Source organism: Saccoglossus kowalevskii, chromosome 2, assembly GCF_978046115.1.
Source record: "Saccoglossus kowalevskii chromosome 2, keSacKowa6.1, whole genome shotgun sequence".
NCBI classification, from domain to species: domain Eukaryota; kingdom Metazoa; phylum Hemichordata; class Enteropneusta; family Harrimaniidae; genus Saccoglossus; species Saccoglossus kowalevskii.
In genome coordinates, this window is record NC_140642.1 from 5,638,189 (window position 1) to 5,659,597 (window position 21,409).

General features: G+C 38.3%; 2 protein-coding genes across 2 annotated transcripts; one reads left to right on the forward strand and one right to left on the reverse strand.

Annotated features, from left to right (window-relative positions):
* Positions 1-227: 227 nt before the first annotated feature.
* LOC100372266 (DDB1- and CUL4-associated factor 4-like) lies at positions 228-8,804 on the reverse strand. The gene is made up of 12 exons (XM_078007730.2): positions 8,692-8,804; positions 7,156-7,822; positions 6,173-6,261; positions 5,784-5,880; positions 4,921-5,070; positions 3,926-3,981; positions 3,475-3,542; positions 3,025-3,111; positions 2,273-2,373; positions 1,566-1,733; positions 973-1,087; positions 228-511 (listed from the first exon to the last, which is right to left on the reverse strand). Exons 2-12 carry the CDS (start codon positions 7,225-7,227, stop codon positions 327-329), a joined length of 1,188 nt encoding a protein of 395 aa, XP_077863856.2. The 5' UTR covers positions 7,228-7,822; positions 8,692-8,804; the 3' UTR covers positions 228-326.
* On the forward strand, positions 8,756-20,905 carry LOC100372417 (RRP15-like protein). The gene is made up of 5 exons (XM_002732934.4): positions 8,756-8,949; positions 11,954-12,234; positions 17,857-17,951; positions 18,782-18,986; positions 20,677-20,905. Exons 1-5 carry the CDS (start codon positions 8,838-8,840, stop codon positions 20,833-20,835), a joined length of 852 nt encoding a protein of 283 aa, XP_002732980.1. The 5' UTR covers positions 8,756-8,837; the 3' UTR covers positions 20,836-20,905.
* The last annotated feature ends 504 nt before the right edge of the window (positions 20,906-21,409 follow it).

Consider the following 21,409-nt stretch of genomic DNA (forward strand, 5'->3'; position numbering starts at 1 on the left):
CAGAAAATGCATGATAGAACACATTTTTTTCAGTTGTCACTTTTTTTATGGAAACCTAAGATGCAAAACATTGATGATCACCTTTCCTCCAATGACAATCATATTTCGCATCTGACAATATAGTTTCAACACATCAAGGTTCCACATGCACAAGTTGTGACAGAAAAATGCCAGACACAGCATGTTTCCTGTCACTGAGCAACAAAATAAAATACTTCACAGGTATATAGTTTACTATAGAAAGTAGTATGATTTATTGATAAGAAAATAAATATAAATATAAAATTAACTTTTATTAAAATTTGCAAATCTCTCTTCTAGCTTTGTTATATACCACACCAGTGCAAGTCTTTTTCATTTGCCATTACTATGCCAGGAAAGTTGTCTTTTGTCCACTCTTCAGAATACTGTACTAAAGGTGGTCTGTAATGTTCTTTAAATGGTGGTGCAACAGTCCGTATTAAATGACCATCTTGTAAACTCCAGAAACGAATCAAAGTATCCATACCACCTGATCAAATAAAGAAATGAATTCTGTATAGAAATCAATGCAAATGATGGCATGCAAATAAAAGGTCCTATTAAGATCTGTTCATTTCCTTACTGCATATTTTGTGGGTAACTTTTCGTTAGTATTCACTTATGGCATATGCTATTTAAAGTCATGTTGCAATTAAAGAAATGTCATTCATGCCAAAGATATAATATATGACCAAAAAGCAAGATGTTCAGTCATAGTTATTTATTTCACAACATTTATTCATCATGAAGCCATTCAATCATCAAATTGGGAAATTTAAACTATTTACAGTATATTGCTATAAACCCATTAGAAACAGGATGTGGCATTATTCACAGGGAATTATTGACCAAATAAAAAATACTTCATGAATAGTGATTTTCAATGTGTTTTTTTTAACTGAGATGGATTAGTTTATGCAAGAATGTTCTCACTATGCAGAATCTACCTACCTGAGTAAATGACTGATTCCGTTGAGTCAATATGAAAAGACAGTTGTAAGTGAGTATTTGTATGACCATGGAATTGTATTACAGGTTTCAAAGCTCTGATATCCCAGAGTAGTATCTACATTAACAAAGTCAAATAATGAGATGTAAATACACAGCTGTATAGGTCTATTCACCAAGGGCATTCAATAGATGCTTTATAAGCCACATTCATATGTTATACAACTATCCTAAAAATGCATCCCCAGAAACAAAGCACTTCTGTGATGAAGAAACAACATAAATGCATGAACAACAACCTCAGTTGTTTAGAATAATGTGATCGGTCAAAACATGTGTGAGAAATGGACGCAATGGACAAAACCCAAATTCCCTGATATCCGACTTTGTCCGAGTGGGGACTAAATATTAGAACCGTACATGTTTACCTGGAAGTGAATTATTTCTCTTCATTCACCCAGTGAAGGCAATAAAGTATTGTCAACTGATTGAGAGAAAGAAGTCGCAACCACTGGAGGAATTATTAGACCTGGTATCAGTACTTCACCATGAAGACCATATAAAAAAAGATCAAAAACTAAAAAAAAAACATTTACCTTGCTTGCCATATCACTGGCCACCAGGTAGTTCTCGTCTGTAAGAAACTTGACACAACACACTGACAACTCTTGTTGAAGTTTTATACAACTAGATCTATTACTTGGTTCTCTCAGGTCAAAGCCAAGAATGTGACCTTTCCTGGTACCATTAATTAGAAGAGGATTCTGAGAAAAGGAAAAATGAATTGGACACAATTATATTTTTTGCATCAACTATGTACAGAGAAACCTCAATTATCACTCAATTAAGTGATGGTGGGTGCACATGCAGCACAATGATTATGCACAATAATTTAAATGATTTCCTACAAAAGTTGCAAAACGATTTGGATGTTGTGATCTTCATTATTTGGTTAAAAAATATGTGTCTGATATTTTGTCAATAACTGGAATTGCATTGGTTGTTACAACAATACCATGCAAGTATGAAAACACATAAGAGAAAGCTTAAAAATGAATTCCTATTAGCTGAGGGTATTGGAGCCAACAAAGAAGCATAAAATAGAATCAAGAAACCTGTTGGTTGGCACTGCTGTACATTGAGATGCATGTGTACACTGTGAAGGCAGTCTGAGTTTCAAAGTCAATCATAACAAAAAAACTTTGGTTGTATTGCCAGCGGAAAAGCCCAAAACTTGCTAACTAGTATGCACAACGGGTAACTGGGTATTATTTTATTAAAAGTACAGATAATATTAACTCACCCTCAAGCCAAATGTTTGTGTAAACACATCACTTTTATGTGTATTGAAATGTAATGCTCTTTGTGTTTGTACATCCACCATTAAAGCTTTCCTGGAAGCACCTTAGAAAAAAAAATTATATAAAATATAAACTTTTTGTATTGAGACAAAGCTTTGAAATGAGTGAAAATGATGTAATATTAAAAAATATTAATGTAAGAAAATACATGGTAGTTAAACTATCAAAAACAATTAAGGTATGAACTATGACCCAATCCCACAGTTGAGTCAAACCATACAAGACAGAATTAGCAATTGATACATCAAAAAACCTTTCATAAAATAAGCGCTCTCTGATTGGTCTGTCGCATCGACTCAAATACTGATGTGAGAAATGCCATCACCAAAGCTGGTTTGTCATTTTGAAAATACTCTGTGATTTGAGACACACAAACATACCGGTATTCATCAATACTGGAGTACATGTTTTTTAGGTTTTAAAAGTTTTAGAATGCTTGTTTCTTTTATGCATATTATAATTGCAGGCAATGTCATATGTAAGATTAGATGAATTAATTAAAAGTCAATTAAATACACCATCTAAGTAGACAAAATGTAGCTCAAAAATTATTAGGATACAAATAAACGTTTTAGGGTACACACATGCTGATAACTTAATTTTGTCTTTTCACATCTTGTAATCCAGGGCTAGATGTGCCACATATAATGTCATTTACCGGTATATTTCACTTATTATATCAATGATGTAATACCTATAGCAACCTTGTTAGGGAATTGGTGATTGTTACTCCAAGCACATGTCCATGCAGTACTATGCAAGGTGTAGGAAAATCTGATATCTGTAAAATTATAAAAAAAATATTTAGTTACTTTAATTTTACCATTAACTTTCATTTCCATAAACAGTGGACGCTACTATGCACTTCGGCATGTTAGCCATTTCATTGGCCTTCGCCCCTTAATAGATGTGAATTTGTATTACACTCAAAAGTATAAGCATTACTATTGATCAATAATTCAAACAATTAATTGTTAAATGTGAACGAGTAACATAGTATAGCAAAGCGGACACATCCAACCAATTCTTGGGTAATTTAGTTTATTACAATAGCAAACATTTAAGTTATAAAATTTCATAGGGAATCTATAGGTATGAAATAACATCAATGCAATTCACATTTATTTTAAGAGGTGAAACTTACTGTGTCTGGGATTAGTAGAAAATGAGCTGATTTCACTAATACCACTCTCTGATTTGAATGATGAGTAGCTATCAATATAGATGTCAAGAAAAATATATAAAGCCTGTAACTGTGTAATTTGTGACACTCAGAATAATTGATCAAATAAAAGAAATACATTGCTATGGGAATGTATAAACCAATGGTTACCATTAACATTAAGTTAAAATCCAGAAAATAGCAATTAACAAAATTCTGTGGTACTGTAAATTAAATCTAAGTGAATGTGTAAAATAACAGAGCTCATTGTTTCACTAGAAAACCAGTGAATTTTGATCTCAATGAATCTGGTCAAATATCAAATTAGTGAATCAAAAGACAGTAAACATTATTATTGCTTTTACAGTATTTCCATTTTAAAACTTCTTAGTATTTTTGATTGAATGATACAAAGCATTAATTCTAAGGATACAGAACAGCAGCAGTCTCAGCACTACTACCCGGTCCTGCCCAGCATACACAGGTCACCTAGAGAGAAAATTAATAGACATTACCATCTTGCGCTGTGTACTGCATTTGCATAATTGTGCAAAAATAGATGAAAACTGCAGATTTCATCAATCAAACTGGCTAGCTTGGGTAGAACAGCGACAATAATAAAGCAATATATTGCCCCTGTACCACATCTGATTAAACTTACCGGTAGTTATTGCATTTTCAAGCTATAAGCATTTACCGGTATATGACGAAAAAAATTATTGAAATAGAAAATGACTGTCAGTTGACAAATTATGAAAAATAATTGATATCTCTCCATGAGCTAACAGTTGTTTGCCAATATTCCATGAACAGAATTGGTCTGTGCAACTTGGAGATATTGCTTCACATGTATATTTTTTGGACAAATATGACCACCAGTTGGCCATTTTGAATCTGATTATGAAAAAACAAAACATATGTATAACATGAGTGAGGTATCAGCTATGTAACAAGTTTGAAAAAAATCTCTTAAAAAGTTTGTAAAATAATGTGATGAATGCAAGAAGACTGATGGAACCCAATCCAAAAACCCCCTAACTGTGTCATAATATGTCGTAGTTTAACCATCTAATACACTTAAATGCAATCTTTGGTTAATTTGTGTGCTTCTATTTGAACTGTATCTCCCATATGGCAACTATGTATTTTGAACTCTGGAACACATCTGTCATTTTCTGTACTTGGTAAAATGGTATACTAGACATAACTGAGATGTCGGGGGCTAATGTAATGTAATATGTTAATTACAACCCTATATCACTTGTTAAGAGTTGGTTGATACATGTATGAGTGATGTCATGTGGGCTCCAGTGCTCATTATTGAAAGTGAGTGGATAACAGTTTATTAACCTTTGTATCACATGATCAGAAATTATTCTTATCTTCAGGTTTATATCTGACAAACTGTTGGTATATACGCCATCTTACCTTGCTATCTTTTACTACATCGTTAGAGTCAAGAAATTGGATAGGTCCATTGGTCCTTGGGTTTTTAACTGGTATTAATTCACCCAAACACAAGCAGCAACTTTTTGGAAATTCAATCACCGTGCAAAGCACATCATTTTTTACATCTGCCTACAATAAAATTAAAAAAATACTGTTGATGTAAAAATAAATGAAATGAAACTTAATTATTCTGTCAAGTATAGTCAACAGTTTCACCAAAACATTATTAAAGTCCTCTAGTTCTAGACAAGTATTTAAAGTTGCACTCAGAGATCATTAATATATTAGTACTGTTAATTCATACATGTTGAAATACTATGCTACTATTATTGCACATTAGAATATACAAACAATCAAAGGGAAAGCAGAAATGATTGTCAACATTTGGATACACAGAAATTATTGAAAATAGGTTAAAGGTCACTAACACTTTATGAATGACCTCAGAGGGCAACTTTAATCATGGAATGGATATGGTAATGTTACGAAGGGTGATATAGTATCACTAGATCATATCCTTGACTTTTATAACTTGTAGACGTATACCATGCAGTACAAGGAAACACTTTTAAATTATATAGTTCCTATCAATAATTTAGTGTCCTTGACATTTGAGAAAGTGCTTTTAAATTAATGAAATAAAAACCCAATGTGTATTGTTATTATATTAAGTTTGATAATGGTACAAGACAAAGACTAAAAATATATCCGATAATACAACTTGAATATTTATGATCAATTAAACCTCTGCAATAAGTTGTTCCCTGTTGTGACAAAAGAAAGATGACGATATATTTTAGTATTTTGGTTTATTTTCATTTCTTTTAGAATCAACAACATACCATCAAATGAGAATACCTATAGTTCAAAAGGTGACTAGCAGTCAATTGCATGGGTGTATTAGTCTGGACACTGTTAACCATCCTCTCATGCTGCAATCTGGATGTGAAGAAATAAAATAACATTCAAGTTACTGCATTTAAAATAGATAGATAATGCATAGATGACCAGTATACTGTACACTGAAACTGAAACAGATTAGATACCGTATTCATGAGACTTCAATGAGATTTATTACACTTTAAAATAAAAGATTTTATACCCCTATTAAAATCATTGACCATGTGCAAGTGAGTAATCTAAACAAAACCAAACAAAATTGAAATCTTTTGAAATTAGTAAGTTGTGTGAAAGGCTTGAAAAATAATGACTGGTAATTTGAACAATCTACCTGGATACTTGTTGAGAAGAGTAATGACCAATCTGGAGGCTATGCTGAAACATTGGAACTGGAAGTTCACATTGGAAGTGCTCTGTAATCTGTGGATAGAATATTTGTTTGTATTTTTAGAATACAGTGAATTTCGCAAAGGCATGAATGTTCATATGGAAATTCATAAAATATTGATAAAATCTTTATCCTAGAAGACCATCCTGCTTCATTCAAAGCCAAAGAATATGCTTTCACTCGCTATGGAAACTAACATTCTTTAGGTTTTCTTCAATCATTGACCAATTTATGCAAAAAATATTATATACAAATGGTATGTATCTACCAAGGCACTATTGTGATTGGTCAAAGTTGTTTTCAATCGCCATTTGAAATATAAAATTCATGTCTTAATGAAATCCAGTGTAATATCACCATAATGCCTTGTCATTACAGAATAGGAATGACAGAAGAGAAAGAAGCTATTTTATAGTCATCCCTTGCAAAACCCTATCATTGCAAAAATGATGATTCTGATATTTATGTGAAAAGGATGACAGCAGCACAAAGTATTCAATATAAATACCGAGTGAATAATCAGCTACAGAAATCAGACATATGCAGGAAGTGCATTGACTAGTTGTAGCAATGTTACACAAAATACTGTAAAGCATGTCTTTTAAACTACCAGGTTATTTTAGCTTACTTAGGTAATCTGTTATGTACCAATTTAATAGTATGTATATTTTCACAATGAGATTAATAACACTTTGTCTAAATTATGATTATGTTAATTTATTCATTGAGTCAAATTTGCTAAAATTGTATGTAGCTATTTCAACATGTTTTACAGTATACATATTCACTGAAATATACAATATTTATATAACTAATATACTAAAGAGTTGTGTGCTATTTGTAGTTTGACCACCAACACATTATTACAATACTAGTGACTTTTTAACCATACCCATGACGAAATTAACAATTATGAAAATGTTTACCTCTGATTCACCAGTGTTCTTATATTTCGTTGTACTTGAACCTTGTTTTGACTGTGAAAGATCTTTCTTCATTTTGTCAATTTCTTTCTTCTTGATGGAGTCTACTGTAAGAGGATTGTAATTGTTGTGACCCGGTAGGAGTCGGAAGTATTTTCTTTTCTCTTTGTCATAATAGAAACCAGGAATCTGTAATCTGATGTTAAGGAGGAAGTTACTTAAATTCTCAGTCTCAGAAACATGTACGACTTTGGAATGTTTTCAAAGAAGGCAACTGTTGAACAAATTTACCATAAACCAAAAATATAATTTGTGCCATATTTAATGGCAGACCTAATTTAAACGTTTCAATAAAAAGTAGGATATCCAAATCATCTTCTTTTTCATCTTTTGCTTCTACTTTACCAGCTGATGGACCTGGTCTATGTGATTTATTTCTATTTCTTCGGTAACCATGTTGTGGATAACTGCTTCTAATTGATGATGTTAATGATGCTCCATCACAATTACTTTGATGTGAGTAATTTGAGTTTGTAGCTGGAATGGACATATATGGTGAATCATCATTCCATCTATGTCTGGATTCAAAGTTCATGTTACTATTGGTATGATTTCTACGTCCCTCATGCTGTTCCCTCCAATATCTTCTTTTTGTAAACCGTTTAGGCATCTAAATGATAAAACAGAAGTTTATAATACTATATGTGCTTATGAGCTGATAAAATTCTCACATTTATCAAATTGAGACAAAAATAGTACCTGGCCGGATTCAACCATGCATGTGAACTATCGTACTATACTATTATTTATATTATGTTACAATCTGATGAAGGTTGTATGAGAAGGTCTAAAACCTTCAGATACATGTATATTACAAATACATGTAGTAGCACATGGGAACTTGTCATTAAATATTGATATAAGTATTCTTAGTGATATTTAATTAACGATGTAGTAAAAGATAGCAAGGTAAGATGGCGTATATGCAAACAGTTTGTCAGATATAAACCTGAAGATAATAAAAAAATAGCATAGAATTTAAGAAAGTCTATAAAGGCAACTATAGAATAACAGTAGGTTTACCACAAATGACTGCAATTCCCAGGCAACATTGTTATTAAAAGCAGACCTCTTTGTGGTATCTAATGGTTACCACAACAAAACTTTGATAAAATAAAATACCAGGGTATAACATCTCGGTATTCAATAGCTTGCAAATACACCAATCAAAGTGCCTCCCTACCATTACAGGGAACCAATCAAATCCACTTGTAAGTTGTAGGAGCAAATACAGGTAGTGCAGCGCCCTCGTTCTAAAACAATCGCCGATTGTTCACTTGCTTTGATGACGAACACTCATCAAAGTATTTAGCAGTGAAGCAGAAAAAATATGTGGGGCTAGCTCATTAAATTCGCTGACAGTGACACAGGAATGGGTTTCCTCAAATTTTGTCACTCGTATATATCTCCAATAAATGATATTGATCTAAGTTTATGGGGTTTTACAGCACCATGAGCAGACGCAGGCAAACCACTTACCGTTTGTCGTTAAAACAACGGAGTGCCAACTAGAACTAGAATAATATATTAACAAACTACATGTGCATCACCAGCATCAAGTCAGCCATCTTTGAATGACGTCATTATGCGCGTAAGTCCTGCGCACGTGAATAAAATTGCACAAAATGGCAGCTCCCATGAAACAGAGAAAACTAAAACGAAGATCGAAGCCCTTCGTGAAGATTTCCTATGATTCAGGAAGCGAAGCTGACGTTGAAAGTGAGAATGAAGTAATAGGTAAGAACTGTTTGTTGACAGACTAAGCGCAGTTTTCGTATTTTTTTCAGATGATAACAATTCATTGATGACACGTGCGTTCAAGACCCTTGCAAGGTTATTTACAAATAAACACGCAGTATTCTCGCAGATTTGACATATGTGTCTTAGAGAGGGAGGACGTTCATCAGCTTACCCAATTCATGTGTGTGTTGGGGGGGGGGGGCACGCACAAACGAATTACGGTGGATCATGGGGTTAAAACAGTAGGAGAGTTAACTGTTTCAAATCCTGTTGGAGTCTTGTACAATTCTTACATACATCTTGTTATTATTTTTCAAAACTCTTTTTGCTGTACTTATCCTAAGTAAATCTTTTTACACGGAGGCAATAAAGTTATTATTATTATATTATTTTTAAGTCTTATTATTTTATTGCAGTATAACACCAATACAACACAAAACACACAAGTAATAAAAAACTTGAAAAATTATTTATAAGACAATGGGAAAATAAAGTGTATCGGTGTAAGGCAGAAAAACGTACATTATGCATTCGCTGATTGAATGTTATTAATTTAATGACGTTGGTACACTAGATTAAGCTCAATATGCCATATTCTTATATACTGTAAACTGTATCATCTTTAATGTTCACAGATAGTTTTATGATTGCTCAACTACATATAAATATGTTTATAAAACATTTATAACATTGGCAACTTTCTGCTTCACTGCACTGAGTACAAAAAAGTTAGACAAGTAAATGCCAAAAATAAACAAAGAACTTGCTGAACATTTAAAAAAAACACATTTAAATTGTAAGAGTTTATTTTATACACTGAAAACGAAAATTGTGTGAATAACTTTGTAAATAAGTAACCACTGTCTAAAAAAACACTGAATGTCACTTCCCAGAACCCAAGTTGAGTGCAGAATCTTTGAACAAAGTACTGTGAAATGGCTAATTTTCACTGGGTTTTAAATTCACAGTTTTATCATTTAGATAATGTGTTCTATGCTTAATTTTACATATTCACTGGGTTTTAATTTACACATTTTCCCGTCAGCGATTAAGCAAAATTAAAACCCAGTGAATAATTAACCCCTTTACAGTAATAAAAATGTGCTGGTACTATTGCGAGATCAGGTATTAGTGGCCAAAGACTGTAATTTGAATTTCAAGCAAAAATTTGCATTTAACAGTTATTTTTGCAGTTTTATTTTTGCTGAAAAAAGGAGCTTTTTACCTAGCTTGAAAACTGATGTCAAAAATGCATTGTGAGAATGTTATTTTTCACTACAGGTTTATGTTTTAGTTTCTGTCTATCTGTATGTGCCTTTATTTGTCTATTCATAGACCCTCTACTGGAGGGTCTATGGTCTATTCAACATCATTTCTTGGTCTTCATCCTTTTTAATTAAAGTAGGTGAAAAGACAAGTTAATATGATATATACATACAGCACATTGATTTTTTTAGTTGATGTTTGATTGACTGGCGGCGATTATTGTTTTAAAAAAATGAACATTTGAATGTGTCATCAACCATTTCTTAGATACTGTAAAGGGGGTAATTATTCACTGTGTTTTAATTTAGCTTATTTCGCTGACTGGAAAAATGCGCTAAATTAAAACACAGTGAATATGTAAAATTTAGCATAGAACACATTATCTAAATGACGAAACCGTGAATTTAAAACCCACTGAATATGCCTGAAATGGTAAATCAGTGAAATTTAAACCCAGTGAAAATTAGTCATTTTACAGTATGCCTTGACTGATTTTGTACAAGTCATAATGATATACAGTACGTATGCACACATGTTTTGTTAGCTCTGCTGTCGACTTTGTCGAGCGGAGCTTATCATATGAGTGATTGTCCGTGTCAATGTTTAATTTTTTCGACTTCTTCTTGAAAACTACAAGCCTGAATGCTTTGATACTTGGTGTATATGTACCTTGGGTAGACCTCTCTCAGATTTGTTCATTTCATGATGATATCTTCAATTCTCTAATTTTGGTGAATATTTTTGTCAATTTTTGTAAAAAGTGATATTTTCAACTTCTTGTTGAAAACCGCAAGTCCAATTGCTTTAATATCACATATATAGGTACTACATGTGGACCTCTCTCAGATTTGTTCATTTCATAATGATATCTTCAATTCTCTAATTTTGGTGAATATTTTTGTAATTTTTGTAAAAAGTGATATTTTCAACTTCTTGTTAAAAACCACAAGTCCAATTGCTTTGATATTACATATATAGGTACTACATGTGGACCTCTCTCAGATTTGTTCATTTCATGATGATATCTTTAATTCTCTAATTTTGATGAATATTTTTGTAATTTTTGGTAAAAAGTGATATTTTCGATTTTCTTGTTGAAAACCGCAAGTCCAATTGCTTTGATATATTATACATATAGATACAACATATGGACCTCTCTCAGATTTGTTCATTTTCTAATGATATCTTCTGTTCTTTAATTGTCATGTGCATTGCTAACAGCGGAGCTATCTCAGCCGACAGGCTGCTTGTTTTTCGTTTCATTGACCTTTGTCCGACTGGTTACCATTTTTTCTCATGTTTCTTGGATACACTTTCATTGATTTTGTTTACAAAGGAATAATCTTCAGTTACGGTAACTGTCATTCATTTTTATTCAAAAAAACTCAAATCACAAGTCACATCTGCTTTTCCCTATGCCAACTTTCTCAATTTTGTGTCCTTAATTATTAATTCAGCCAAATGCAAAAGAAAATTATATTATATACAATGACTGGTTTTCAATGAATCACTTGAAATAGTCCCAGAGTTAGATGCAAGCTTGTGTCCTATTGCTTGCTATTCCTATTGAATATTGCAGTACACTTATACTTTGCAAGTTATCTTTCATATCTGCATAAACATTATGAAGGCATGTCAACTAGCTATGACTCAGATAGTGGCTTTAACTAAAGACCACCTTGGAGGTTTTACTGCTGAATTGCGCGTAAATTTAATTAATCTTTTTTTTTCTCAGACAATGTGGCCGATTCTAAACATATTGGTGATACTGCTGTTAATAAAAGCAATGATACAGTCAATACTACTCCATCTGAAGATGTGACCGAAAGACTAGAAGGCAATAGTGTAATTGACAAACAAGAACAAGATGATCAAACGATGTCAGGCTGGGCTGATGCTATGTCAAAAATTTTAGGAAGAAGATCAAAAAAGAAACTCACAATACTTTCAAAATCAAGAGAAATAAAAAAAGAGAAAGAGAAGGAGAATGAAGAGAAGTTAGAAACTAAACAGAAGGTAATTTTTTTTGTCCTGGGTGCTAGACAAATATCACTGAGTTGATATACCAGTATTACTGTAAAAGTGTTTTAAATTCACTACGTTCAATTACCCACCATAGACTCCGGTCAGTCAAAATGACTATTTTGAACTGTAGGCATTAATCAGCGATTCTGCCGGTGACGGAGAGATAGAATCCAGGTCAGGGGAAGCCCCATGACCTCAAGATTCTTTTACCCCTTACGTCACGAACCCACGTGACCGAGGCCACCTGGCAGCACCACAGGTAGCCGTCCTTCACTCTTAATTTCTCTCCGCCTCGAGTGGAGATGAAATCTAGCGAGCTCTGCTGGATCGCCTGCTTTTTTTCCTGTCCGGATTTATAGCTTGGGTTGTTGCCGCTGCTCGGCATCCGACATGGTAGCTGGTAGGATAAGTTTTCCTTGTCTTTTTTTACCCTCGTGTCGTTTTCCCCTTTGCGTGTAGTATTTTTCACAGCAAAGAAATCAAAATCCGGCGCCACTACGTAGTCACCTTTTACAACTGTAATTCGTCTCCCTCATGCATGTCGTCTTTTATTTTTAATGTATTTAGCAATATATCGATGTAATGACAGCTTCAAGGCTCGCTGCCTTTTTCTTCCAGTCTCCTCGTCTTTCGAGCCGACCGTACAGTGGTCTATTCAGAATCTATCAGCATAGGACCCGCATCCGAGATGCTTTGTCGTGGCTACGTGTGGGTTCCGGGTTTTTTTTTGCGTGAAAGCGTGTTTTTTTCACTGGAGTTCTGAGGCCTGAGATTTTCTTTCACAGCCATCAAAATCGCTGACACTGACCGCGTCACAGCAAGGTCGCGCGTCCAGTAAACAAATCGGTTAAAGTGAGTTGCGTGTTTTGCATGAGTGGAAAGTCCTCATGCTCGGCTACCGGTACTTCATGTACCGGGACGTCGAGTAAGAGGCCCGACGGCGGAGGTACCGATATTTTCTCGGTCTCCCCCGCTGATCGGATGGCATCCTCACAGTCTGTTTTTTCAGGCGGTGTTTTTTACCCGATTTTACCGGCTGCAGCGAGGCTGTGCCCCTGGAGGCTTTCTTCTTATTGGGCCCGTTGCGGGTCTCTTCGTGGACCCTTCCTCGCACAGCGCCGAGTTTGCCTCCGAGTTGAGGGCTTTGGTCGAAGGACTGTCGGGGCAATTGCGTCCCAGGCAGGCCGGGTAGATCAGACGCAGTCGGAGCGAGCTGTCTCCACTGTGTCCCCTCGGTGGGCAAGCAGGAAGAGACACGAAAGCATGTTTGCATTCAAACACGTCTCTTCCGGGGAACCCCCGTTCCCAGTCACGGCTCTCCCACTATTTTGGGGGGTGGCCGAGGCTCAGGCTAATTGCACCAGTCCTTCTCTGGATCCGCGGGCACTGAATGCCAACGGGGTGCTGGCAGCCAAGTCTCCGATCTCGGGGCAGGGCTTTCAGGGCAGGGCACGCGTTGACCCCCCCACTTTCAGCCAGCTAGGGTTCGTCACGCGGTAACGGTACAACGGTAACGAATTTATCCTTGTGTCCGGTCTCCGCTGTGGGTTTTGACTCCTTTCTTACCGACCCATGGGCGTCCCCAGAGGGAACCGACCCTGTCATGAGACGCACAGTCGAACACGCTCCCTCTCACATATTTTAAGTTAAAGGAGACGCGTTCACTCGCGTTGGATACAGCCGGTACTCCGGGCGGTCCCTCAGAGTCTTCCATCTGTATGACTCGGTGAGCCACGCTTTTGGGGTGAGGCGGAGTATCATCGTTCCCAGTGATACGATGTATATACCCCCACCCTTGATCCTAAAGCGACCACCTAAGGTTGCTTCAACGCTTATGGGATCACGGGCGTCGGGATCCAAAGCAACCCCGTCGGCACATCTCTCCCCTGTCCGTCTGAGTGCGGAGTGGGGCGCAGAGCACGCAAACGGTGTTGATGGGCGGCGTTGGTCAGCCGCGGAGGATGTAATGCTTAAGGCCCCCGGGTGGGGATAACGTTAGGCAACACTTCCCACTGGACCAAACGCTACCCAGTCGGTGTGTTTCGGGATCAGATACACAGGGTACATCAGCCGGAACTAAGTCCAGGCTTCTACCCAAATGTGTTCGTAGTACCAAATCTACAAGTGGCAGGCGTCCAGTTTTGGACCTAGACAGACTGAATCAGTACGTGCCCCTCGATCGGTTCCACATGGAGACACCATTCAGGGTTCTTCTCTCCATCCATCGTTTTGACTGGCTAGCCCCGCTAGATTTAAGCGGGGCCTACCTGCACGTACCGATGCACCCAGCGAGTTGCCATCTCCTTCGAATCGCCCAGCTGGGCCAAGTATTCGAACTTCGGTGCACACCCCCCCCCCCCCCCCCGTTCGGGTTAGGCACAGCGCCCTACGTGTTCACCAGAGGGATGAAACAGGTAGTTACCAACAACCCGGGCAAGGGGTAATTGCCAAACGCATCAGGCTAACACAGGATTTACTTCACCAGTTGGGCTCGTTAGTAAATCAACAAGTCCCACCTCGAGCCAACGCGTAGTTGGTGTCCCTGGGCATGGAGTTTTGACACAGAGGTAAGCTCGGCTTAGCTATTTCAAGCATATTGCTTAGCGCTAAGCAGCCTAGCCGAATGCCTAGTCAGCGTTCCCTCGGTGTCCCTCCGTGAACTAATGCGGATCATCGGAATGATGACCTCGGTTCGAAGGGTCGTTCCCCAGGCCGCACTACGCAGCCGCCCGGTATAACACTTATTATAACGCCGAGCTCTTCTATGGGAACTAGATAGGCGGGTTTCGATCTCGGACCAAGTGAAGGAAGCCCTGCCCTGGTGGTCGTCACTGACCAACCTCGGGCAGAGGGGCCCCCTTGGACCCGCTCGCCGCAGGTATGACTCTGGTAACAAATGCCTCCCCCCAGGGTTGGGGAGCGCATCTATTGGACGAACAAGCCCAAGGATATGGCTCCCGCATAGTTTTGGGACCACCATATCAACCGGCTCGAACTGTGAGCAGTGTACTTAGCACTACCACGCTTTCTACCCGTAGTTCGAGACCACAGAGTCCTGCTCCGCACAGACAACGCAGCGGTGGTCCCCTTCAAGAAGGAGGGGGGGACGCATTCCCCATCGTTGTCAGTCCTAGTGGAGCAAAATCCTCCTTTGATGCCTGGAATACAATGGGGAGCTAACCGCACACCACCTTCCAGGGGTGAGGAACAGTCTGGCGACGCCCTTTCAGGGCGACTCCGTCTCCAGAACACGGAGTGGCTGATACCCCAGTGGGTAGCCTCCAGGCTGTTTCGGCTGTGGACGGTCCAAGGTTAGACCGTTTGCCGCACCCCGGAACACCAAGCTCCCGACGTACGTAACACTCCTGCTGACTCCAGGAGCCTGGGCCAGGGTCGCTTTGCTACCCCGCGGATCCACTTAGTTGTGTACGCTTTTCCTCCCTTCCCGCTAGTCCACCGGGCACCGGAGAAGACAGGTGCACACCTGCATATTATCATTGGTCGCACCCAACTGGCCGAACAGGGCCTAGTTTCCACTTCTGTCGGAAACGATAGTCGAAACACCAGCAGTGCTTCCAGACTTACCGGACATGCCGTCCCAACCAGACTGCGCACTACCATGAGCCCAGCGGGTATCACTTACCCGCATAGAGGCTCTCATTAGACCCGCACATACGAAAGCTTTATCTGAGCGGGCTGCCAACGTCCTGGCCAGGGCGAACTGGGATTCCACCAATGCAGCCTACATTTCTAGGCTGCGAGCATACACTGGTTAGTGTAGCGGAAGGGAGATTGATCGATACCATCCCTCTATTGGCCAGGTAGCAGGCTCCTTCGTCCACCTGTTTGACGAAGTGGGTTTGTCCTACGCAGCGATCGTTGGCTACAGGTCGGCCTTGTGCCCCACCATTCAAATGTACGGGAACAAGACTAACCGATTGTCCTACTATTAGGAGACTATTTACTGCTTTCCAGATGCTGAGACCCCATGCAAGGGAACTGCCCAACTGGGACTTGTCGGCTGCGTTGTCCGCTCTAAGCAGACCGCCTTTTGAGTCTCTCCAATCAGCACCACTCAATTTTTTGATGTGGAAAATAGTCTTCCTACTGGCCCTCGCCTCAGGTAGGCGCCGGTGAAAGCTAGGCGCGCACTATCCTTTGCGGACGGTTGTGCCGCTTTTATGGGCAATCAAGTTGTACTAAGACACGAATCGGGTTCTCGCCAAGAACCAAATCCCAGGACACGATCCTCAACCGATCGTCATCCCCTGGCTGGCAAATATTGTCAGCCCGGAAGATCAGGAGGAATTGCTTCTCTGCCCGGTCCGAGCGCCGAGTTGCTACGAGAACTGTACCAGGTTTTCTAGACTGGGAACCAAACACATGTTTTTGTGTTACGGCCCTGACAAGCGTGATAAGCCGGTTTCCCCGACTTCCATCCCCAGGTGAATTACTGCGACTGTACTGGAGGTCTATAATACACTATCCTCCTCAATACAGACCTTGCAGAGACACCAAGTACAAGAACATGAGGTCTGTGCGATTGCTAACTCACTAGCGCTAGCGTCAGGTGCCCCCCTCAAACACTTTCTGAGGGCAGGCTTCTGGAGAACGCAGAACGTCTTCATCAACTACTACCTAGGAGACACCCAATCTATTGAGCAGGGTCTCTTCAGGAAGCTCCCAGGTTTCGCTTCTGTCGACCTACGCCCTCATGCGAACTGTTTCGGTCCTACTTCAAGCTTATCACCCCTGAGTTCGGCTTGGGTCTAGCTTTCTCGGGCACACCGAACCCTGTCACCACAGCAGCATTGGCTTCTTGCTTATGGGACAGCACAGGCAAGGTAAGACACCACCCTTCTTGGGTCTTAACTTAGGTTTTTGGGTTTGTTTTTCATCCTGGACTGGGGGAAAGTCTTTCATCATTCTCCTTTTTTTTCTGTTTGCTCGGAAAAACCCGCCACCTATCGGTGTCTGACTCTGCCTACAGTTCAAAATAGTCATTTTGACTGACCGGAGTCTATGGTGGGTAATTGAACGTAGTCAATTTAGGCAAGGGTTCTTCGAACCCGCCTATTCACATAGTTCATACCCACCATAGACTCCGGGGCCCCCCGAACCTCCCCACTCTTTCCGTCGCGTTGGTCTAAGAACTCAAGGCGGAGAGAAAGGAACCAGAGTGATGGACGGCTGCCTATGGCGTTGCCATGTGGCCTCGGTCACGTGGGTTCGTGACGTAAGGGGTAAAAGAATCTTGAGGTCATGGGGCTTCCCCTGACCTGGATTCTATCTCTCCGTCACCGGCAGAATCGCTGATTAATGCCTACAGTTCAAAATAGTCATTTTGACTGACCGGAGTCTATGGTGGGTATGAACTATGTGAATAGGCGGGTTCGAAGAACCCTCGCCTAATTTCAGAACATCTATCAGTGTATGAAATACAATTTCATATGTGATGGAATTGTCATTCCATTATGTAATGAAATTGTCATACAATTATGTCATGTTATTGTTGTGGTATTGTGTGATGCAATAAGTATGGCTGATATCTAGTGTTCAGCAACCCCTCTATCAGTTTGAATGTCTTTAATGAGAAAAAAACTTATTCTACAGCTTGAGCGGAAAAGAAACTGGGAACAGATGTCAAGAGTGAAACCAAAAGTCACTGACAGAGAGTATGAAAAATCATTACAGAGAACTGCAACAAGGTAAGTGTATAGGGAGGATAGTGAGTTTACATGGAGGAGAGTGAGTTTACAGGAAGGAGAGTGAGTTTACAGGAAGGAGAGTGAGTTTAGAGGGAGGAGAGTGAGTTTACAGGAAGGAGAGTTAGTTTACAGGGAGGAGAGTGAGTTTAGAGGGAGGAGAGTGAGTTTACAGGGAGAATAGTGAGTTTACAGGGAGGAGAGCGAGTTTAGAGGGAGGAGAGTGAGTTTACAGGGAGAATAGTGAGTTTACAGGAAAGAGAGCGAGTTTAGAGGGAGGAGAGAGTTTACAGGGAGAATAGTGAGTTTACAGGGAGGAGAGTGAGTTTACAGGGAGGAGAGTGAGTTTACAGGGAGGATAGTGAGTTTAGAGGGAGGATAGTGAGTTTACAGGAAGGAGAGTGAGTTTACAGGCAGGAGAGTGAGTTTACAGGAAGGAGAGTGAGTTTACAGGGAGAATAATTTGGGTAGGAAGGTTACATCAAGGTTGGTTTGGATGGGTTACAAGGAGAGTGGGTTTACAAACAATGAGGTCACAAAAATACTGGGAAATTTGGTGATGAGTTTAGTATAGTGTAACAAAAGATTAGGTCAGTTTGGAACAAGTTTATAAACAAGAAAAACTGAGTAAAAATCAGTTTGCAAAATTGGTTATAAGTTTACGTAGCTGTACCATGTTACTTGTATGTGATCTGTTAGTACATGTATCACAACTTGATGCGAGATTGAGGTTTTTAACCTTTAAAATATACAACAAACATTGCATGGAACTGTAATGATATTCTTATGTGAGAATCTTTATTTTATTTCACATTCCTTCACTTGTTCTTTAGGGGTGTGGTCCAGTTGTTTAATGCAGTAAAGAAGCAACAGAAAACATTGGACACAAAATTAAAAGAAGTTGGTTCTTCTGAAAGAAAACGAACGAAGGTCCTGGAGTCAATGACAAAGGGTGACTTTGTGGACTTATTGAAAGGAACAGCAGCCAATGTGATTTCTAAACCAGATAAAGATTTGTTGAAGATGCCAGCATCACTGGTTAGTAAATATAGATTATCATGGTAGAACAATATGCAATGTGAGTGATTTAATAAATGTGCGTGATACTACATAAATGAAATTCTCACTACTACATCATTTCATAATTTTTCTGGGCATATCAATTATTGCTATAGTAAGTCTAATCTTATTAATAATTACTGCACTTGAAAGAATTAGGTGTGATGAGGAGGGTTTGGATGAAGGTGTTCGGTGTCAAGTGGACCAACTTATGGCTCCACCCATATAATAATCCAATTTGTTACACTGAATCCCATTGGCTATTCTTTCTTAGTTCCTATTGGTGCACGTCAACTGTCAGTGCTAATCAATATTTATGGTTTATCTATATATTGTACTTGAATTAATATTATCTTATCGATGATACAAACTTCTTGTTACCGTGTATCATTTCCAGGCCATTCCGTCCTATCTTGTCAGAAACAAAACTAAATTGTGTACAGCACAGAATGTAACACATTGAGCTAGGTTACAATTGTAATGTTAAGTTGCATCATAAATACATCCCTTAGTTGTTTATCACATACTAAAATATAATAATTGATGGATCATGTTTAAATCTTCTATGTGTTATTTCCTAAGGTCATTGCCTATATATGTATGCCTCACCTTGATGCTTTCACATGTTCAAGTTAGCCAAACTTTTAGTACACAATTTCAAGTAAATTATTTTTAGAGGTTTCACTAAAAAATTATCTTCGCCAGCCAAGGTTCATTTATTCGGTCGTCGCCTCACCTTGTATTCACTGTCAATGAAATCAAACTCAACAGCATGTGCTCTTGTTTGTTTCCATAGTAAATTGAACACAATATCATGTCTTGTTGTCACTTAAGTTACAACAGTGATATAAGACAGCAAAATCTATTGGTTTAAATTTGAAATTGATGCAAGTTGTTGTTACAGGAATGCTGATTGATGGATCCAGCTCTTTGGTGTGCCCAATCTAATCTTTCATATACAGCTTTTTTTAACATGATCACGAACGGATGTTCAGCAAAACTGTGTGAATTAGGCAATAACAAATAAACATAATATATTTATTCTGAAATGTTTGACAATTTTAATTTCCATGCACAATAATAGTGATGGGCAATTCCAAATATCAGTATTCCCAGCACTTAATAATGTGCTGTACACACTTGATGATGGTTGATTTGAATGAAGTAAATACAAAATTCCCCTCTGAAAAATCAACATTTTGAGATTCAAATTTAAAACTGAATTGTTTGATATTTGCGGCAGACGTTAGGACCGCACATTTCATGCAATATACAAAATCTCGCAGTAAGCGCAAAAAAATCAACCCAAATCTGATTAATATTTGATGTAGAGATCGGCTTCATTTTTTAATATTATTTGTATTTATTCATTTTTTTGGTTTTACTTGCTGTTATTAAGTTTTTTATTAAATTTTGCAAAGATAAAACGGTAAAAACTCATAAATAAACAAAAATAATTAAAAAAGTTGGAGCCAATACCTACATCGGACTTCAATCACATTGATACAACCCTTGCATATATAAAATTAACTTTATTACACCAAATTGAAAATGTCAGGCATTCTTTACATTAGTCCAGCTTGACTTTACAATAAAGAGCCACCCTGGTACATATTGATTGGCTGATAGGCATTATTAGTAACTTCATTTTATAATCTATTTACAACAGAGTCACAACTCATCAGCAAAGAACAAAGAGAGTGAGCCCTCATGGAGCGTATTGAGGGAGGACTTCATGATGGGGGCTAAGATGAAAGACTGGGACCAAGAGAGTGATAGTAATGATGATGAAGATAATGAAGTTGAAAACATGTCAGAAAGTGATTAATCATAATAAAATTAGAAAAAAATTGGTTCTTTGTGTGTATGATTTGAATGAAGTGAGTTGATATTCTAAACACATTAGTCCTTGTTTAGTTGAATTACTGGCCATATCATAATAATTGAACATGTTAACATCTGGTTATAGATGACAAGACAGTTTTCAATTATGTTTGGCAGCAATGTATTCTCTACTCATCTGATTTGATATAGATGGCAATTTTCATTTTTTCACCATGATGATGTTCTGGATCAAACTTATTGTGATATATTGCTTTGTTTCAAAATAGGTATTTTACAAAAACAGCCGGTCACTGGTAGCATAGTTCGCATCAGACTCATGATCGGTAGACCCAAGTTCAAATCCTACCTTAGGCTGAACATCAAAGGGTCGACCCCCACCCTGGGGTGAGTATGCCACAGACTCAATGGGAAGGCCAATTCCACTGGCCGAGATTAATTTACTAATGAATGCTACTTTGGGGGAACCTTGGTTAAGGTCCACAGGTGCTTGTGTTCAACCGAGCCTGGTTGACTCCAAGATAGGGCATTGAAATTGCCATTTGATTTGATAGGCCTCA

What these genes read in the sequence shown, in the direction of transcription:
- LOC100372417 (XM_002732934.4), top strand. Translation starts at nt 8,838, where the DNA reads ATGGCAGCTCCCATGAAACAGAGAAAACTAAAACGAAGATCGAAGCCC. An exon ending in AAGTGAGAATGAAGTAATAG is followed by an intron (nt 8,950 to 11,953) that starts GTAAGAACTGTT and finishes TTTTTTTCTCAG; the next exon opens with ACAATGTGGCCGATTCTAAA. An exon ending in TGAAGATGCCAGCATCACTG is followed by an intron (nt 18,987 to 20,676) that starts GTTAGTAAATAT and finishes TATTTACAACAG; the next exon opens with AGTCACAACTCATCAGCAAA.
- LOC100372266 (XM_078007730.2), bottom strand. Translation starts at nt 7,227, where the DNA reads ATGAAGAAAGATCTTTCACAGTCAAAACAAGGTTCAAGTACAACGAAA. An exon ending in ATAGGTATTCTCATTTGATG is followed by an intron (nt 5,071 to 5,783) that starts GTATGTTGTTGA and finishes ATTTTATTGTAG; the next exon opens with GCAGATGTAAAAAATGATGT. An exon ending in GGAATCAGTCATTTACTCAG is followed by an intron (nt 512 to 972) that starts GTAGGTAGATTC and finishes TTATTTGATCAG; the next exon opens with GTGGTATGGATACTTTGATT.